Source organism: Mya arenaria, chromosome 11 (genome assembly GCF_026914265.1).
Source record: "Mya arenaria isolate MELC-2E11 chromosome 11, ASM2691426v1".
Lineage (NCBI taxonomy): Eukaryota > Metazoa > Mollusca > Bivalvia > Myida > Myidae > Mya > Mya arenaria.
The window spans coordinates 43,865,616-43,888,532 of NC_069132.1; the positions used below are offsets into that span (position 1 = coordinate 43,865,616).

At 34.1% G+C, this 22,917-nt stretch overlaps 1 protein-coding gene across 1 annotated transcript; it reads left to right on the top strand.

The window, feature by feature from the left end:
* Positions 1–13,537: 13,537 nt before the first annotated feature.
* On the top strand, positions 13,538–22,702 carry LOC128208987 (uncharacterized). Its single transcript, XM_052912768.1, has 4 exons — positions 13,538–13,800; positions 20,050–20,119; positions 21,600–21,653; positions 22,521–22,702. Exons 1-4 carry the CDS (start codon positions 13,697–13,699, stop codon positions 22,593–22,595), a joined length of 303 nt encoding a protein of 100 aa, XP_052768728.1. The 5' UTR covers positions 13,538–13,696; the 3' UTR covers positions 22,596–22,702.
* Positions 22,703–22,917: the final 215 nt, after the last annotated feature.

Consider the following 22,917-nt stretch of genomic DNA (forward strand, 5'->3'; position numbering starts at 1 on the left):
GAAAATCTGCGATCTGATCTTTTGTCAGCAGTCTTTCATCACTGGTTTGCAGATATTTACGCAAAGATTTGCTCGTTCCAAGACAAAAATAAAAAAAGTTGTAAAAATGGTAAACCTGTGAGAGTGCAGCTTCAATGTTTGTCAATTTATATGTATCTCCCACGATAGATCTGAGGACTAGTCAACATGCAATTATTTTGCTGAAGGTACAACTTTTAGTAAGCAATGTTGAAGGGTGTACTGCGTTGATATTGTGTTTTTGGACCTTATGTGGACGACTTGACATTTAGATGGGTTAATATTTATGCGAAAAACTACAGAAACAAGCTCAGTAGCAAAAAGTTTAAACGTCTAGGTATATCACGATCTTTCTGGAGAAATTCTGATTGTGTGGATGTTGAAAGAGTTAAATACATGGCAGTGTCGTCAGCAAAAAGTAGTGGCCCCAGTACTGATCCCTGGAGGACTCCAGATGAGACAGGTATGGGGTCTGATGAAGACCCGTAAACAACAACAGTCTGACGTCGGTTATCATGAAACCCGTTGATCCATTTTAGATCCATCTGACGTCATAGTCATGTAGTTTGAGGGCATGTTTCTCGTTACTGACTTTGTCTATAGCCTTCCTGAAGTCAAACAAAATATAAGATCAGTTTTCTTTTTGTTATGGAGGGATTTGACATAATTATTAACAAGCATAAGGAGCTGGGTGACACAAGAGAGCTTTTCACTGAAGCAATGTTGGAGTTCATAAAATGCATTGAGCTTAGTAAGGTGTTTTGGAATAGAGGAAGCGACTATATGTTCTAATGTTTTGCACAGATTACGCGTAAGAGAAATGGGCCTGTAGTTAGCGGGGTTGAACGCTCCCCCTTTTTTGTAAACAGGAGCCAAATTTGCATCCTTTCAAATTAGAGGGTAGTTCCAGAGTCATTTAGGGACTTTTGGAGAGATGTTGGGTGAAAGTGAAGTCAAATTTTTTTTCAGGATGATAGGCTTAATCTTATCAGGGCCTGAGGCTTTGCGAGAATTTAAGTTTGTGAGAAGTTTCTCAACCCCCCCCCCTTGGCTATAACTGTTATGTCTGGCATTGCGTTTTGGGGTTTGCCTGTGTTAATGATGTCTTGGAGTTTCATGTTACAAAGGGACCTGAGACTATTGGGAGACTTTGGACTAAAACTGACTGGAATTTCTCATTTAAGATAGTTGATTTTGCTGTATCGCTTTGGTGGACAGAATTATGTTTACGTAAGGAGCAACAGAGGCTGAATCCTTTTTGGAATGCTTGTGAAGCATAAACATGTTTTTGTGTTAGGTTTGGAGGTTTGCTCATTGGAAACAATATTGAGAATATCTTCAAGATAGCATTGGTAGGATTGTTTGATGGATTTCCTAAGTAGATGTTTTATATCGATGAACCTCTTCCTTAATATTCAGGTTCCCCGATTTACGATGTTTACGATAAGCTCTATCTCTCTTTCTAGCAAGTCTTTGATTTACCCAGGGAAGATCATTTTTGGTGCTAAAGAGTTTAGAAGGGATAAATATATGAAAGAGTAATTACCACTTTCAAGCATTTCCTGATGGTAAGCAACCAGTTCCTGTATCATCCGATCCCAATTCGATTTCTTATAGAGATACATAGTCCGTGGTTTCTGAAAAAGGGTTCTTACAGAAGTGTTAACTTGAATTTGGACATTATCATGATCACTTATGCCAGGAAGAATAAAGACTCTTTTAACAATAGTTGGATTTGTTGTAAAGAATGCAATCATTAAGTGGTCCTAATCCATCTTCGGCCAGTTAAAGTCTTCAGCGACCAAGAAGTTGTAGTTAATTTTCCTGGCTTTATTTAGTGATTGTGCGAATTCATCCCAACTATGCTGGTCATGCTCCTCGGGTTTATAATATACTACAATGAGAAGAGAATTGCTACCAAACTGATCGAACATCTTTCATTTCTTGGGCAACTATATCATTTCTGACAGCAATGAAAATTCATCACCAGTTCGACCAGCCCTGTCTCTACGAAATGGTGTATACCATTGGTCTGGATAACACATTTCGTTGTCAAAGTATTTTGGTTAAAGCTAGGATTCGGCTCCAATGACTTTAGTAGTTTTGGTGGAGTGAATAAAGTTTTCATACTCATTCTGTTTGTCTGCAATTGATCGCTAGTTTACTACTAGATCTTTGACTGATCTTTTGTTTTTGTTCTTATGTTTTGTAAGAGGCTGCTTAGTTGTATATTTTTGTTTTTTGGATTTTGGAGTGGAGGTTTGTACCTGAGAAAACGATATGTTGTCGTTGTTGGATGCATTTAGTGGTTCATAGGGGTTTGATGTTTCATAGGAATCAGTACTTCGTTGTGAAAATGAAGTAATATTTATATTTCCACAAGCAAGGCATTTCCAGACACCAGCATTACTGGAACTTTCTCCATGACAGTCATACACAGAATTGCTTATATTTTGACAATCGGTATGATACCAGATGAAACAGCCCTCTCATTCAACTCCCTTACAGGACAAGGTGGCAGGTTTTTCACAGCTTTTACATGAGAAACTGTAGAGGTACCTTCAAGATATTCATTTATTTTGATTGGTCCAGGATTTGATTCAACATCGAGTGAAAGAGCGAAAATTCCCGGCCTGCCTTTGCAGAATATGCACAAGTAAGTATAATAAAACAAGTTAACAATGATACAAACATTATTACCTTTCGAGTAAAGGTAGTGATATGTCTATATACCTTATATATGAATACTGTTTGTTGGCAATGAAAAAAAAATCTAAGAAGAAAGACAGGCTATATTCTTAACTGAAGCCTTCGGATCAGTTTTAATGCACCTTTGGACTGTTTCGAAATACCATTTTTATAAAGAATGTACAGGCCTTGCTATAGCGCCAACGTGGCGCTACGCCAGTGGGTGTACGGCCCGGGTATTAGTAATAGACCTTAGACCTGCCTAATCTGATATAACGATTCCAGCTAATAAAACATGTATTTATGAACGTTTTGAGCAATTGTAGTATTCGTAACTGACTTCATTTTCGTTCCAATGTTGTTTTCATTGTTTTATTCTTGCAATCAGAGATCCTTTATTGCAGCTTTGAAATATTCCTTTTGTTCTCACGTAAGCTTGATGTCATGTGAGTTTATTTAGCGAAAAACATTTGATTAATTTGATGAAAAATATTTCTGGGTAATTTCGGATCTAATTTCTAACGCTGTTTATAGTTGAAATATATGTAATTAGCTTAAAATGTAAAGATGATAAGCTTTGGTTGTTCTAATGATTGTATGCTAGTGCTTTGCTTAAAAACAGGAATATGCAATACATCGATTCAAAGATACGTTTTTCACGTTGTTAAATATTGCGTATGTATACGATATGTCGTTTTGCATTTGTTAAACAATAATAGTATTGTTGAGCTATTGTTAAATCTTTCCGTGTACATATTTCCGCACTGTAAAGTAAATACGTGCGCGAGCCGTCTCGGGAGATTCCGGCACTGCCGAATCAAGCCGATGTTCCTTATAAATTGACTTTTGTTTTTACGGGAAGAATTTGTAAAAGTCCGTGAGTGTCCGTTTGTGTTCTCATGGCATCTGGTCAATCGCTCCAAAGAGACAGCTTAATAACGTCTGGTGGGAATGCCTTTAACATTATAAAAGAAAGGCTCTCTGGCGAACATTGCGGCAAGTTTACCGCAAACATTGCGGTGAGTTAGCAAAATTTTACCATGCAAATGAGGTTTGCGGCAAGCATGGTAAAATTTTGCAGAGGTTCGCCAAAAGTTTGCGGCTAATTCGCTGCAAACCTCATTTGCATTGTAAAAATTCGCCAGATGCTTTTGGTAAGACTGCGGCAAACTTCTATTGCGTATTTGCCAAATGGTTCCCAGGAGTTTCAACAAACATTTCACGGCGATGTTTTGGCGAACATTTTGGCAAATGTTGGTAAAGTTCTGGCAAACTTACGGCAAACTGTTTTTTTCAAACAGGAATATATAGCCATTGTCTGTGTTCGTCTGTTTGTTAAACTCTTATGCGTCAGAGCGGAAAGAACGCATTTTTGAATTCAATGCGCCTCGTGGAGGTCAAAAATTATATATATGGTGTTTTATCTATATATTCTATAGCCAATCGACCACTTTGCGCGCGAAATAAAACTGATTTCTAGTGTTTCACGACTCCCAACACCATATATGAGAAGAAAGTTCCATTTGTGTGTTTTTAAACATTAAACAACGATAGAAAAAAAGTTTAGATAAAATTGGTTGAAAGTAACCACTATGTCTTCAATAAAGTTACCACATCCGGTGTAGGAGGACAAACCATGTGGTGTAAATGTAAATAAAAAAAGTAGATAATGTAGATCCAGCAAGGTTACCTTTTTTAAATCACCAACACTTCCGCCTCAAAACTTATAAGGATGGAAAAAGCCAATGGTCTCAAATGTTTTAACCATGCTTTGATTCACTGTCATGTGTTAAAAAAGAAATAGACATGTAACATTGAGTAGTAACTTTCGAATTGGTGTATATTGACATGTTCTTCATTTGCCTGGCAACCCTTATGGGCTGGATGCATGGAAAGTTTACAAAACCTATTTTAAAAGAAAATATTCCGATTCATTGTATCGACCTTGTGGTACGTAATAAAATTAACATCTTATTTCAATTAAATTGTTGATAAATAACATTTGCAATTAAAACTAAACTGCGTTTTACTTTTGTTATTTGTATTTGTTTGAGTTATTGTGATGATTAATGTTTTAATATTTTTGTTAAGATGTTGATTTCATATTGTTTTTTTTGTTTATCTTCAGGCTTTCGTTCTCTTAGTTCGTTCTTAATTGATAATTATGTTATATAATTTTTCAATTAGAAGTGTTTAATAATTACGATGAGATAAACAAATTCTAAAGAGAAAAATAAAAATAAAATTCATTTTGTTAGATTCCGCCTCAACTGTAGAAGCTATTCAACAAGCTGCGTTATCTGCCTTTCAAAAAATGGGCGTCTGGTTTTGAAATTTGACAGATCTGTATGGAATTGAAAGAAATCGACACAGAGAAGTAACCAGAATGAGCTAATTTATTCACAAAACCTTCTTACAAGAACAATGGCGTGAGTAAGGGCACGTCTACTAAACGCCAGCTGTACCACTAAACGGTGGAAAGAAAATTAGCTGTTAACACGTTCGTGCTTAGAAGGTGTTTGCAGCTTTATAGTGGGTGAAATAAATTTGCCCATTTGCATGGTGAAGGTTTCTGTAGAGTCATTTTTCGTTTTGAATAACGTGTTTTCCTGGGCCTCTTTCACTTTTTGGAACAGTCAAAGAAAGGGAATTGACATGGTATCTCTTTTATCTGTTTGTCAAAAACAAGCCCTTTTCTCTAAAATCCCCATCTGCAATGTTTAAGGAATTATGTGTATTTTGGTTAAAATTATACAAAGTGAACATTTAGACACAGATAAATCAGAGCGCAAAATAACATATTGAAAAAAAAGTGACAGACCTTTGAAGACGATACAATCAAATTTATATTTGGGCTAGCATAGCCATTTAAGGAAAATATTTTTTTCTCAATGGACTTAGTTTCAAACAATGACTGTATCGTATCTTTGAAAAGTTTTTTGCATTAGGTACTCTGAATTGTATTCCTCCGTCTACAGAAAGAGTTGGGATCTCTTATCATAGAAGTATTTGGGGTTTACCTATAAGTTTATTATTATTTGTTTTATTGTTAAAATTCCTCAAGTTAATGCATACTTTGATAAGATTTAACTTTTACGTTTTATCTTTATTTAGGATTGTTGGGATAAGAGTGGGGTTTGTGCACTTAAACTGGTTTTAACCCCAAGAAAATTTACATTTTACTGACCGTTCCAAGGCGGTACCTAACAATCTTTGATAAACATACCTAGTTTATATATATATATATATATATATATATATATATATATATAGCATGTATGCACTGTGCTGCTTATGGAGTTTTGTGCTGTTCTTTCATGTTTCTGGTTTCTGGTTTGTGATTTTATGCTATATGTCTTTGGCGTCAACCCAGTGCCATTAAAGCGGGTTTATGTTTAAACTTTTAGCTACTGAGCTTGTTTCTGTAGCTTTTCGCATAAATATTGGAGGCCTGACGCAATGGCAACATGGACATTTCTTGGTCCATATCTATCACTTAGACACACAGCTCTGATGTACACATGTTTCACAAAAAGCCTATTTTTGGCAACATATAACTAAAACAAGCATTATAATGGCATTGTAAAATGGCACCCTATTCAAATTATCTTCCAAAGTCTTTAAATCACACCAGTTATATTTGTTCGCCATAATGTTATTTACGATGTGTCTTAGCACCGAAATGTAGCTGCAATTCTAGCAGATCTCAAAATATAAACAAGTCCGTATCGGGAGAAAAGCTCCTGGCACCGAACTTCGTATTATATTGAAACGGAATCGTAGCCAACCTGTAGTAAAAGTGTTCTTGCACCTTACCACATTCTCACATAAATGAGGGTCAAACGCACCACATGTTTTATCACTGAATGTAACAATGGCACTGCATTTGCAATGCATTCACAGCATAATAGTTTATACTGTCTAATACTAATGAAAGCAGTGCCTGTGGGTTGGAAGCATAACCACACATGGCATTGTTCAAAGCACAAACACTTGCATGAACTGTTTATAAATCAAAGCTTATTGTAAATGTATAACTGTAAACCCTGTGTACCATACAGTCGTCCTATCCTATTTGTAAATGAAACAGTTAATATTGAAACCAAACAAAAATTCGCCAAACAAACGAATATTGCATTTTTTACACATGTAAAGTGTTATTGTTCTTTGGTGATAGATGAAGCGTCTCAAGAGCATATTCGACCGGACACGAAATAGCTATATGACTTTTAACTTCCAAGTCGGAACTTTGGCTTGAATTGGCTTGGCCTTCATATCAATCATTGCGTCAAGTTTCATCCGGATCTAGCCGCGGTTTTTGGAGATGAAGCGCGCACAAGAATCTATATTTTCGCCTGTGGTAAAAAGGCCATAATTCTATGAAAATGACCTAAAGTAAAACGTTTTGACGCTATGTAAACACTCATTTGATGTTTAATCAAAACCAGGCCAAATCTCCGAATTTGGAGATGAATTTTGGACAACATTTTGTCTTCAGACAGACGGACGGACGGACAGACTGATTGGCAACCTAATCCAGTATGCCCCTTATAAAAAAGTGTACAGGAGTGAAAATAATTACTGATAATTAATACCACACTGTTATATACTGGATTATTTTTGACCTGTATGGACAACTGATTTCACTCCATCAGTTTTAGAGAGTTATGCTAAGAGACTTGTGAATGTTGTCTCCTTGTTGACCTGGTTTATTTGGGGATGCTCAACAACAGTGTTGTGTTCTTACTTAAGGTATGCTACTGTTTGTGTAATGTAATTTAAAGTAATACATTCAAAATTGGTGTATTCGTTTATGCCTTAAGCATATTCAAAAGTTTAATTAAAACAAATTCTAAACAAATTTTATGATTTGCAATTACTTACGGGTCCCTAATGAACATATGCAATGGTTGTAAAAACGTTTATCACTTTTCTCTGAATCGCATATTGCATAATAGTTGTAAATAAATAAAATATGCCCTTGACATAAAAGTGTACGTGCAAGATGATCATCATAAACATAATGTCTCTTAAAACGTTCAGAGTAAGAAACTTGAACGATGATCATGATGTTGCATTTGTGATCGCACAATATATAACATCCTTGCAAAACAAGCTAAACAAATATGTTATTGAAATCATTGTAGGAGCGCATTTAATAATAGCACCAAATATAGTTATGTTAAGTACATCTAAAGTAACACGGATATCATTTGGCCACACATTGTACCTTAAAACCTCTGTATGCTGACTCTCGACCATCCGGAACCCTTCTTAGAGCAATCCCATACCAGATTATTTATCAATCTGTGAATTGCTTTTATAGATCTTATTTGCATTTCCCATTGATTTAAATCGTCACATTCTTTGTTTCCTTAACGGATATTGTTGTGGGCTAGCTCTGGCCCTACGTGTATTACAGTTCTGGCGCGGACTTTAAGCTGACATCCGGGTGATAAGTCACAAACGATAATAACCGTTAAAATATTTATTCAGTTTACTATGTTAACATCAACAAGAAAACATGCATGGTAAAACCGTCGTTTTGAGAAAGGCTAAAATGTTATTATTGTTTATGACTAAAACAGTTTTATTTCCCTGTCAATCAAACACTAAAACAGTTAGCCATCAAACGCCTTAAATTGATAAAATGTTAATAAAACTTTAGCAAAATCTTATAAATTACTTAAACGTTGTAAAACGGTTCCACTTTTTATTTAACTAATGTTCTTTAATATTTCTTGATTCTTTTATGCTATAATTACTTTTAAAAAATGCCGAGATGTTAAACGCAGGCTTCCGCCACGAAAGAAAACTGGAGAACTCCTGAGCAAAAATCTACGCTCCTTATATATGCGTGATGCAGACTACTGCATCGACTCGTAGATCGACACCAAAAAAGCGCATCGACTACAGCTGATCGATCTAGGAAAATGCGATCGATCGCCTAAAATTGAATCGACTAGTAAAACTTTGATCGGTCTAAAAATAGAACCGCTGAAAATATGGCGATTAAGATAGTTATGCTAGAATATACATTTTCGCCTTAAGTTTTCAGGGCTAAAGCAAAGCAAAATAACAATACAAGGTAAAATTATCAACCTCTAGAGTTTAAACTTCGCGGTTATAGCAACCTTGGTAAAAGGATGTGACGTAAATGTCAAAAATCAATGAAACAAGATGGCTGACTGACTATGATATTGCAATAAGTTGCTATGAAACAGACAAAATTACGTGATATTCCTCATGTTTTAAAAGTAAGAAGCTTATGAAATGAAGTCATATAAGTCTGTTACACAATATAGCTAAGTTGCTTGCATGTTCTAAACCGGAATATACGTTGGATTAGCAGGAAACAGTAAACGCAATGCCGGGTGGGGTAATTCTACAAAGTAAACTCGTGTCTATAATTGGGTTTAAAATTAAGTTACCCCATCGTGGACAACAACAAATTTGACATGACAACTGTGAGTACTTTGATAATAACACTTTCACTTAATATAAATGTACAGTCAGTGTCACAACACCGGGGCACATCAATATATCTAATTTAATGATATATAATAGCTATAGTACTTTTTAAAGGAGAACAAATCATATATTACCACTTTACCGTACTAAATAATTAAGCAATGTCAGTGCTTTTTTTAAAAGAAAACAACTCAATGAATGGCATAAATATGCGCTGGAGATTAAAATCATTTAAAGAGTACAAAGGGAAACAAGAAATGGGTAACACCGATGGAATCAGTATCAGTCTTAGTACCAAAACCTCTGTCAATACCGAACGTTTGTTTGGATTTAGACTTTAACATCATGGATATTTTTAACGAATTAAAGGGGCACATGAGTTGATCTGGTCAACTCATCGACTCTTGATGTTGCAATCATTACAATTAAATTAAAATGCAACTGATTGTTCATACAGAATTGAAATATTCCGATAAACAAGATAAGATTTAATTCATTTATTCACATTCACATAAGGACTTGTGCAAAGGGTCTGCATACAGATACCTATTAATCCCTAACTTCTCCTTTTTTATTAAAATAACATTTCTTAACCAACTACTATTTACTATACCATGCTTTTATTTCCATGTACATTTTGAAACTTTCAAACTTTGCTGTTTAAACTGTTTACTATTAGTATCCTTAATTAATTATCTTAAAATAACTACTATTATACAGTGGTATGTCAACTAGCGGAACCATGCGTGTATGGACTGGCCGTACAGCTGGAAAAAATAGTTGATGTTATCCTTTTATACAATGCTCTTATCCATCTTACATTATGCGATTGTCTGCATGAATATGAATGGCTTTTGTAAATACTTTGCCCATCTGTAACCTATTTAAAACTATATGCTTTTATGTCCAATCACCAATTTATTGTTATGTATGTTTGTTATTCATGTCGGCCAACAATGGGCATATAAGCACCAAAATTAACTGCCTTTATTTTGTCGATATTGACTTTTAAATCAATTGTACTGCAGTAATTATCAAAAGCATCAATCATGTTTTGCAATTCTGTTTCAGTTTTGCTTTATAACGCATTCTTCAGCATAGTGTAGGGCGAGTATTTTAAGATAGGTGATCAAGTTGTGTTCGTTGCGTTCATTCATTTCGACTCCTGTATTATTCCGATTAAGGAGGAAGGATTCCAAATCATTCTGAAATAATGTTAACTTTACTGGTGACAAATTTTACCCTTGCCGTACCCCATTTACGTACTAAATGACTGAAAAGTAGGTGGTTAGCGATAGTTTGGAATGCATATTTAACACCTTATTACATCAGTTTTTCACTTTAAGTAGACTTGAAGATAAAAATAAGTCGGTCCAACACGTGCAATGTGCATCTAAATCAGCACAAATAAAAACGATTCATAAATAATGTGTCTAATATTCATAATTACTTAAAAGAAAAAGTATTTAGATTTCACCATCAATTGTTCGACCAAAAACCGGCTGCATTTTATTTTATTCATAATAAGTCTGCTTGTAGGTAATGATGTATTATTAATTAATTCGTGTTTGTCTCTTACGTGTGTTATTTAATTCGAAAGTTCATATTTTACAATAGATCGGAAGATTTGCATGGAGTATCTGCTGTCCATTAAAATTGAGGCCCTGCAAGTTGTTGTAATAAATAAAGTTCAGAATGATTTTCATTTAAATGGACAGTTTTGACTAATCAATTGCTCTACAGTAGACATACTAGCGGCAAGTTGTATGTGAAACATTATCCAAACAATATTATTTTATTCAAAGATGTTTTGGAAAACTGGTATCTCACATTTACGAGTCGGGAGCTGTACATTTTTATGAACGAATATAATTGTTATATGTATACCAAAAACAAAGAAACTATATGAAAACTTTAGTATTTACAAGTAGAATTACATAATATTATTAATAACTATATACAAAGCATGTCTAGAGCTTAGATAGCATCAGCCAGAGAAGTGGGTAAGCGTTGCCAAAATGTGGGACTGTTATATGTATGCAATCTTGACCATGCACACTTGGATGTGTATCAGATACGTCGATATCGGTACAACTTGTATCCAATTGACAAAGCAACATACATGTCGTTTTCGATACATATCTTGGTGTTACGCTTGATTCGAACATGCACATGGACCAGCACGTTAATTCGGTGACTCGAACATGCTATGGCCAGATACGACAGATTGGTCACATTCGGCCATATTTGACAACTGATGCCACAAAGACTCTTATAAACTCGCTTGTGACATCACGATTAGATTACTGCAATGCTCTCTTGTATGGCGTGCCAAAATCAACAACGAGCAAACTGTTCAAAACACAGCTGCACGTCTCATTACGAAAACAACCCGTTTTGAACACATAACACCAATCCTTAAAGATTTTCACTGCCTTCAAATACAGGAAAGAATTAAGTACAAAATTATCATTCAAACTTTCAAGACCTTGCATGGGCTGTAGCCGGTTTACATGAGAGACTTAGTAGAGGTTTACGTGCCAACTAGAAACCTGAGATCAGCAAGTGCAGCAACCACCCGTGTGTCACAAAAATGTCGACTGGTCTCTTACGGTGATAGGAGTTTCAAAGTTGCTGCCGCAAAACTATAGAATTTTCTTCCGGACAATCTCAGAAAAGATTCATCACTTAATTCATTCAAAAGAGCTTTCAAAACACACCTTTTCAAAACTTACTACAACGTATAGATAACAATTGTGAATATTTTTTATGAAAAGGGCGCTCAACAATTCTGGAATAATAATAATTAAAATATCCGATTTTTGGATGATATCGGTACGACTTTTATCCAATGGACTAACTTATATGTTCCATATATATTTTGTGTTTGGAAGTAATTGATCCGACTTACATCCAATGGGCAAGAAAAAAAAGAATTAATATCGTTTTCGATAAGAAGATATCGGTTTGATGTTGGACCGCTTTTGTTTTCTGAATCGTACAACACCACTCGTTTAGCCTTCGGAGTTCTGTCATTGTTTACAATATTCATGCGAAAAACTACAGAAACAAGCTCAGTAGCAAAAAGTTAAAATATAAACCTGGTTTAATGGCACTGGGTTTAAAATTATGTAAACTAAAGACTACCGTTCTCAGTCTCTGTAAAACTGGAAATTATGACAACATTAAATGTAATTGCGGGGCGACTTTTTACAGCTTCCACACCGCACTCAAAAAACTGCGGTAAATATCAATATTTATGCGAAAAGCTACAGAAACAAGCTCAGTAGCAAAAAGTTTAAACATAAACCCGGTTTAATGGCACTGGGTCTAAGATTATGTAAACTAAAGACTACCGTTCTCAGTCTCTGTAAAACTGGAAATTATGACAACATTAAATGTAAGTGCGGGGCGACTTTTTACAGCTTCCACACCGCACTCAAAAAACTGCTGTAAATATAAATATTTATGCGAAAAACTACAAAAACAAGCTCAGTAGCAAAACGTTTAAACATAAACCCGGTTTAATGGCACTGGGTCTAAGATTATGTAAACTAAAGACTACCGTTCTCAGTCTCTGTAAAACTGGAAATTATGACAACATTAAATGTTACAAGTCTGCGCAAACACTAATGCCAGCAGATTCCCGTTGTAATATAGGATTCAAGTCGTAATTTAAATAACCTTAAATATATATAAAAGTTGCTAATTTAAGGACCTTCGGTTATAAGGGTTTGGAAATAAGGGTTCTCTGTGACCCTTTTTGAGTTATCTTTGGTGCTGGTGTGCAAGGCATGGACAAGTCATATTTGCATGTATGTAATATTTTTATATTTACTGTACATGTTGTTTTGATTGTCCATGTTATGCACTCGTTGCCGAAAAAAATCTATCTATCTACGAATATTTCCTAAACCGTGTGTTTATGTTTAATACTGACCACATTGTGGATTTAGGTTAAGGGGGCACCCCCAGCGCACAGCCCGGCATCCCCTTAGAACGGCCATGTCTACTTTTTATGTCAATATCGGAGAAACAAAAAGTAACAACATGCGCTCAAAATGCACCTTTTCAGCATAGAAATTGTTAACATTTTCTTGGGAGAGTAACCCCAAAAGCTCTTGCAAATTTGTTTATGAGGTTCACATGTCAAAAGCACTCGCCACTAAGTTACGCCCCCTCTAACGTCAATTGCTGGATTTGCCTATGCTGGCTAAGTTCAATTTAAATAAATATTTGTACTGAAACGGGCCACAGCAGCTTCTGCAAATCGTTATTTCAGATAAAAATGAAACAAAATGATGAATTAACCTTTTAACAAATAACAATGTTTTTAAATAATCATCATGTAATTCAATGTGGCAACATTTCTCAAGGCGAATTATGAATTTGCAAAACTAGAAGGCATTTATCTTGCTTTTTTCACTGTGCACTGGATTGTATGGTCCACCTGGCGAGTGGTTCTATAAAAGCCTACCAACTGATAACTCTGTGTCGAGTGTAAGCATTCAGCCATACAATGTCGCTTAAAGTGGTGTGTGTTCTTCTTGTACTGCTTGTCTCGTATGCGGATGGACAGATTTATGTCAATCCCCGCAGTCGGCTCGCATGGAGAGCAGCAAGGTACAGTACGTTTTGAATAAGTATATAATGAAGGATAATACTTTATGTGAAACAATGTTGCAGACGACAAACTGACTATATTTATTTTACCTGTACTATGGAAATAATTATTTCTGTTATTAGCAATTGTCTGTTGAACTGTTGACTATATTCCACTGTAAGTCATTTTTGATGAAAATTAGCTAAGACGATTTCATACTGTATCACAGCAGTGTTCAAAGGAATATATATATATGAAATGATTAAAAACAGTTTTTTGAGTTTATATAGTGGTCTTCAATCATCCTCACTGTCAGTGATCAGTCTCATATGTTTGAAGATGGGTCGTGTTCCAGCTGGTTTCGTTGTTGACATTTGACGTATTTCAGATTATTTATGGTGGAGTATTTTAGTTTATTAATCAGTTAATTGTTGAATTTATATGCGAAAGCAAATGTTCGAGTTTTTACCTTCAAGAATTAATATGCAATATGTAATTATTATTTTTCTCATAAATGATAAGTTATGTTTCTTTCATGCTTTACGATGAAATATGGGGTTTCAACAGTGAAATAACAACAGTGAAAATATCAATTTGATATTTTCACTGCAAAATAAGGAGTGAAAATATCAATTTTCAGAACTACTTTTAAAATCCTTTGTTGTTACATGTACTTGCCTTGGTCAAAACAGAACACTGGACTTCAGTAAATTATGTCAAAAAGGTTAAATAAATTAAATAAATATTTAATTGGAAATTAACAACTTACCGTTTATTACCGGTTATCCCGATTATCAAACATTTTACTGATCTTTGAAGCTGAATGTTCGAACATTTGCTTTCATTCCAAACAAATTACAGACAAAAACAACTGTTCGAACATAAATAAAATTTTATAGCATCGATCAAATGTATTTTGAACTGTTAACCGTTGTAGTACGTAAAATGAGCTTCCTGGAGAATTCACACAATAATTTACAGATAGATCCGATATGTTTTACCCCACCCACATCTCAAAATGTGTCAACAAACTAGCGTGGCATTTACTCTTCTGGAAAACAAACATTTTAAAGCGAAACATACTGGTCTCTGACAGCAAGATGACTGTATATTAACTTACTATAAAAACACGCGTATATGCAGTCTTAAAACTAAGAAGAATGGTTAAAATCCAATGAGTATCCACATTTGTTTTGCTAACACATTTGACCTTCCAAATTTTCATTCTATAAATAGCGGCGTAGTAATTTGGTTAAAATAAAAAGTGTTTTCATTATTTTTTGGAACATTTGTGCACTAATAATACTTCATTTTTTACTGTTCATAAAGCTTTGCAATAAAAAACGAGCGAATATTAAGCTATAAGAATGAATAGCAGAGAACTATTTCTTAGCAAACCGAAAGTAAAAAAGTTGACAGCTATAATTATGCATGAGGGGCGCCCCACGGGTAGCGGCGTAAAGCCCACCCTTTTCAAAAAAGGGGGTAATTCAGAAATAAATAAAAAACAAATAAAACTCCGAAAATAAACATAAAAGAAACAGAAAATTTGTTTATTTCAGTGTAAGATCGTATTTAATTTCACTCGTGATCATAAAAAAAACTACATTTTCACTCGTGGCTTCGCCACTCGTGAAAATATGTTTTTCTATGACACTCGTGAAATAAAATACGATCTTACACTGAAATAAACAAATATCCTCTATTTATTTCCCCTTTTTTATTTTAAACTATGCAATCTTTTTCATATCATATTTTTGACATATGTGACGTGAGGAAGTCTAGAAAATTTTACTAAACTCTTTATTTTAAGACGGTTACACATTCTGATGTTATTAACGTATTGACTATAAAACATCATATTTTCAAAGTTGCTTTCTTCAGTGATGCATACAGTTTTAAAATTAATCATGAATAAATCCGTCATGTATCAACTAATCATTTGAATTACACATGTTTACATTCACGAAATGTAAGGTTATCTACGGCAGTTAATGGTTGGCAATCGATACAATTAAAAGTAACATACTGTATTTTGTTTATTTAACAATGTCATAGGGCATTCGTCTTTTCACTATTGAAAAGGAGAAAAATTTTTTGGAACATCCCGAGTGGGACTCGAACCATCAAACCCAATGACGGACACAAGGATCATTGGTTGAATAACGTAATCTTTAGCAAGGCAAACCGAAAATTAAATTGCTTTACCAACCCATATTAAGTTGACGACGTTCACCGACACGGGAACGCTTGGAATTATTCCATAATGCAGCATCCGTACAACATATTTTTCTATTTGTTGTTCTTCCCATTTGCGTGACAAGGTTTTTTGCATTGTGTTTATGATACAGGTAACGAACAATTCAAATACATTGTGGATTCAAATATTAAAGTAAAATTTAATTAATTTGATTGCCTGTGAATGAGTATGCAAAAAGTAGTTATCACAGTCAAACGCAAAGGGTAAATAAAATTACTTTGTGCGAGTTGGAAAATAGACCCCTGAATACAGTCATTTTATAATTTGTAAATTTTACACTTATCTTCATTATATTATCCTTTTCATTTTTTTTGTTGTCGGTTAGTGGCAAATCACGCTAGAACCTTTGCCATTGTTTCAATGTGAGGGTAAAAGTTAAATAAAATGCTTTCATTTAATATTTTGATTTCATTCTTATTTCGTATATGTTATGTATTTACAATAATTGTTGACTGCTCACAAGCCCGGTGAGACACAGTAAAACCACATAAGTACGTTGGGAATATCCATAATTCCACAGTTTTTCTCCATTTCCCTCCAAATAATTAAACCGTGAGATAGTTTGTGTTCTATAAATTTGAAGTTTGTGATTCATTGACGGTGTTGTCATTTCAGAATTTTAATATTATCGCGTTTCTTGTCTTGTAATTATGGAATTATTCATTGCTTAAGACATTCTTATTCATGTTTTTCTTGATGATACCATACTTCATGCGCTTATTTTAGTTATGAAGTTTTCTTACATTTTCCAAATCAATCGATTCATGACGACTCCGTCTTGATTTTACAAGACTATATTTTCAACATCTCGTTATTATCTTTAACAAGCTTTTCTTTAGTTTGTTAAATTCTGGTACATTCAGTTGAGTGGTTAATTCATTGTGATTTCGATTGGTTTTCAAATGGGTTTACCCGAGCTGGTTCTGATTATCCGTTTCCTTTGAGATCGATCAGGTCAACCTTTTTTCTATACTTTCTTATATGTTTAAACTAAGACAACATCAAATATTGTTTTGTTTGAAGGAATTTGACTGAAAATAAACGAAAAGACCGGAAACGACTGGAGCAAAATAAGAAGAAATTACAATTTATTTAGTTCATCTAAAAATGGGAGTGAGCGGTATGTAAAGTTTTAAAAATGATCGCGTTCCAACTATTCTTTTGTTCTTTTTCACCAAATATTACAAAGTAATTGATGGAAATTATGTACATATGGTGAAAACAAGCGTATTTTAGCAATTTTTCCAAGAATTTGAAATAAACGAATATGGCTGCATACGTCAAATATGCGAAAGTGATTAATTAAAAAAATGTGAAACACTATAAATTTGCAAACTATGAACGCTAGGTAAGGATGTTTTTCTGTATAAAATCAGGTCTCAGCCATCACGAAAAAACACCATTTTGGACATTCTATTTAACTTAACCTAACTTAATGAACTATTTACTACTCGTTTTCTGCACGAGATTATAATTTAATTCACATTTGTATTAATTAAAGTACATTTTTAGCATGGGTTTAAATTCAATTTAAACCCCATTAAATATTGTTTGCGAATGAGTGGAGTTAAAATTATAGGCTTGAATCTACTCCTTTTCTTAAAACTATGAACACAAACAAAAAGTTAATCAAACAAATAAATAGACAAATTTACCCGGCATGGTATATTCTCGGACCCTTGCTTTGTAAGAAAAGAGTGAAGAGAGGGGTGAAAAATGTATTAAACTCAAAATTCTAAATTAAAAAGAAAAAAATATATTCATTTCAATTTCATTTAATAATATTTTACATTTAAAATAATGAATATAAATGTAGCCATAGTTGTGGATTTATTAATTAAGAAAGAATATCTAAATTCTGGAATCGATTTTAAGATCTAATGTGGTATACCAGTATATTATGTTCGTTATCAAAGTGTTATGTAAAACAGGTACCCCACGTTTCTTTTAATACGTTGTTTAAACCTTCTTTTATAAGAACAATTCAAGTGATATATTTGGGAAATGTTTTGATGTTATTTGTTACAAACAATTTGTGAGTAAGTCAATCCAAGAAAAGTTGTGGTGTTCTGTCAACACCTATCATGGTTTATGTCACATAAATATCAAGTTACACATTAATTATGCCCATTAAATGATTCAAAAGTTAATGTCTTGAAATATTCAGGAAAAAAAACGATTTCCAGCTACCAACAATTCCAAAATAACTCCGTAAAACCTGTACCACAAATCATCAAGGGTTTGTTAGTGCATTTTGTGTTTAAATGTTTGCCAATGCAAGCCTATTTAACACTATTGTGCCACTACAAGCCTTACATGTGCTGAGATATACATGTAAGTAACCAATCACATAGTCCAATAAATAAATATGAGACTTTTCAATAACTTGTGACAATCCGTTTTCTCATTTTGTTTTAAATATCACACTTATTCGACGCTAAATGCATCAAAGGTTTCGATTTCAGCCTAATCAGAGTCGATCTAATCACATTGGGGCTACAAAGATTTATAAAATGAAAACTACAAAAATAGTCAAAATATCAAATGTAAACCCAAATGAGAGATACAAACGTACAAACACCACAAATAGACCACAAACAAATCAAAAAGCTTTATCATTAAATGACGTGGTGCATTTTGAGAACTGAACAAACAATAGAAGTCTTTATGTTCATACTAAACAGTGTGAAATACATACAATTGTTGATATATCTAAGCAAAATAAGCCCCGGAACAGCCCTTTTTATTTTGGCTCTGCCAATCTCTGGTTCATCAAATAACCCTCTTTTGACTTGAATCTTGCCAATAATAAGCAAAACAATGTTCAGCTCTGCTTTTCTCAGGTGCACCTATATTTGTATTTGAATATATATTTTCTCATTTACTACAAAACAATGTCCAAGTATGACCTACTAGTTCATCCAGTGTCCAAAACGCAATTCATGATTACTATGGCTATATTATTTAACCATTTAAATGCAAACCAAATCATTACTATTGTTCCTTCATTTATACCAACCAAATAACCATCAAGTACACTGTATCGAAACCCAAAATCCACCTGTGCCCTACAAATACAAAGATGACAAATAGCAACAAACTACGAAGTATCTCATCCGGACACTCAAGTGTCCGATAAATCCAAGTTGACCGATATAAAAAAGTCACATCAAATATTGGCTTGTATTGGATTTCAAATATTATCTAAACCACACTCAACGTTCTGTCCACTTGAATAGTTTATACTTACGAATTATTTACAATAATGTACTATATTCATGCATAAAAATGCAACTTAAGAACTTTCTTTTTACAGAAAACCATCGTATATATTCAATAGAAAACATACATTTTAGGTGCCGCACAGTTTATTACAGATATAACATGCTTTGTTTTACTTGAAATATAGTTAATATACTATATAATTGCATAAAGAAGTAAAATTCATTCGAAAACACATTTTCAGGTAACGTATATTAAGTAACGAATACTACTATTCTACTTTCAATAAGATAATGATTCAAAAAGGAATAGAAGCTTAACACAATAATCGGACCCTTACAACTTTTTTCAAAAATAAGCTTATATTAGGTTACGGATAGTTCATGCTCTGTCGTGCCTAAAATTAAGCTATAACGTAATGTACGGTATTATTAGCTTGAACTATTTTTAAATAGGCATTCAAGGCTACAGATGTAAATATGTAATGGACATTACAATCCGTTATTCCTTAAAGCACAAATCGCCAAACGGCAGAAAACGGGATATGGCTTGATATATACTTTCAGAAAATCAAAGTGTACAAAATCCCCCCCCCCTCCCTGGTTGGATGTAGAGAAAAAAATTATTGAAATCATTGCGTTGCTACTTTTTAAATACAAAATAAGTATACATCAATATTTTGAAATGTTAAAAGATCGCAATTAATGCATTTATATATTCTGCCTTAGTACAACCTATCCTAAAACCTACGCTTCATTACATGCACATTATTCTTTATGTTTTACAGTACCTGTGCTAAAGCAATTGTGCATCCGGCGAAACCGCATGGCAGAATTTTTGCTGCTAAACGTGACCTGGTGAGTGTGTAAAAGGGTCAAATCGATTTGGTGACGAATGTGAAAAAATAACATTGGCAAATAAATGTGACTTTCTAGATAAATACACTACCAACGTCGCGTTTTTTGCCCCAAAAAATGCGTCATCGCGGGAAATCGCGGCGATATAGAACGCGGTAGCCAATGCGGTGGTGCGCGTCATCGCCGCGCTCATCACTGCTACCGCATACGACTTGGCGCGATGCGACATACCGCGATTTTTCGAACAAGGTGACTGAAGCGTCCCAAAACTTTCGCAATTGCAAAGCATACGTTTTAGGGATCAAAGTACGTTTTGAGTACGAACCAACATTTTTAGACAACGGATCAAGTTTGTATGAGTTTAATTCAACTGACTAGAATTATGTAATAGGACGAGAACAAAGAAAACGCCTTCAGATAATTGACAGCTACCTTAATTACCAAATTAACAATTCGCATCGCCGCGTATCGCGGTGGCTCGACGCGGTGGAACGCGGTGGAAAAACGCGGTGGGCATTGTGCTTCAATCGCCGCGTAAAGAGAAAATTAGATAAAAAAGATAACGTCCGCGGTAAGAAAAAAACGCTGCGGTGTGCGAAATGTGCAAAAACGCGTGGTTGGTAGTGTAGCACGGATTTGAGAAATATGTATATTATAAACAGGTAGATGTATTATAACCAGTATGGATCTATAAATGATATTTTCTTTCTTGATGAATTTCACCATTGAAAATAAATCATTATGGGCCATGGAAAGTAATATTCAACGAGAAAAACGTGTTTTAATACGCGCTTTTAGTAATCATCTTCCTAAATATTTCAATGTAAACACCACTTTAAGTCATTAGACTCCTACATGTAATGCTCCAACAATGACGTCACTGAAGTAAGTTCTATTTCCCGTCGATGTTTTTGTAATGTCGCAAACGAAAAGTAATCCAGTTCCAGTTTCGTGTTTGGGTTCGCCTGTGAAATTCAAATTCTTGCTCGTCACATGACAGCCTATTATATCGGACCAATGAAATCGGTGATAATACATGAATACGAAGCATGCATTTAGCATCGCAATCAATAATTGCATGCATGGCCTATAATACACAACGTTTAGAATAAAGGTATGCGGTGAAAATTCTGTATCTTTCATTTCTGAAAGTTTGATGGAAAAGGTATTAAAAACTGGTTGATATCTATTCAATATATTAAGCAAAACACTCTTAAGAGTTTGATAGATTATGTAATCAATCTGTTTGAATGACTTTGACGTCAATAATAACTATAGGAACAATGAATCATGATTTGAGTTATTGTAGATATTTAATTGTTGTTACATAACGCGTTATTACATTGGTTTTTAAAACTTAAGACTAAATGATATGTTTTACTTCCTCAAAATTAAATTGGAAAATGTGCAATAATGGTATCCCTTAAAACACTTTTTGATCATACAGAATGATAAATACACAACGATTTTTTTTTACTAGACGGGATCTTTGTTTACCGTAACAGTGTCGTTCAGTATCAACGTTCCCCCTCCGGTGAGTAAATTTGCTAAATTCTAAGTATCATTGCTATATTTCTTTCTAAATTTTACTTATACTGGTTCCCCAAAATTGCAAAGGAAAAACATATTTCTGCAATATAAAGAACCTGCACGTATTGACAAGCGGATGACCACTAACGGATTACAGATTAAAGGTCCAATTTCTCGAAAAAAAAAGCATAACAAGCTTAAGTCTCTTATTTCAGTTAGCCAAAATACATTTATCTTACAAAAATAAAAATAAAATAGTTAACCGTCATTATCATTTAAAATAATATCGTTAACAAAGCTTTAAACTCTTTAAAATGAGATTTAACACTAATTACGCCTAAAGAATACAATGAGCTCAACTTGAACCTTTTATATGGGATTTAAATTTGTACGAGAAATTTGGGTCAGAAGCTGGACCAATAATTATTGTAACTAGTCACTCTGCATGAATGGACGCCCTTAATAGAGTATTTAAATGTTAACTTATATTGCTAGCGGATCCGGGGGGGGGGGGGGATCGTCCAAATTTTCTTCTTTGTTCCTTAAATGAGAAAACAAGTACTAAATGTGATTTTCCGAATGTCAAGTATTTTTTATAAAAACATGCACGAATGGTATTATCACAGCATTTATTGATCTTGTTATCAATCAGACGTTGCCACAAAGAAATGTAAAATGGACTTTCCTTTGTAACAAAATATCAGTCAATTTGAACTTACCAACTCTCTTAAATCTCCATAGCGCCACATTGCAAATATAACTGTTACTTCAGTCAAATTAACATTCATAATTTACTATTACATGTTTGTTATAATCACCAATAAGAATCGACACTACACTGATTCATTGCAAGTTTCATTTTATTTTTCAGTGGAGGTTTTGTTTGGGAATGGTGCGTTTTGATGGTCCTACTGTAGGACCGTGCGCCCCTCGCATATGTTTTTAGTAAATTGTCAATTTATGTCTTTTCTCTCAAATTTTCTTGAATACTTTCTCCTTTAACTTACACTGTACACTGCTTTAACTTACCTAATACACCTTCTTACTCATTTATTTGTTCGTTGTATTCATTTGTACCTTTTTATTCCTCATTGTGTACAGAACTCCGTGTCCCACAATATATCAAGTAACGATGGTAACTATTATCATTTATAGAGGTATCGATTTGAAACGAGTGTTTAAAAAAAGACAAAAAGAAGTCGTAAGGCCGCTCCTTTTTATTTTGGGGTTACAAGTTTGTTTGGCAGAAATGTCCACTGTGTAGTCGA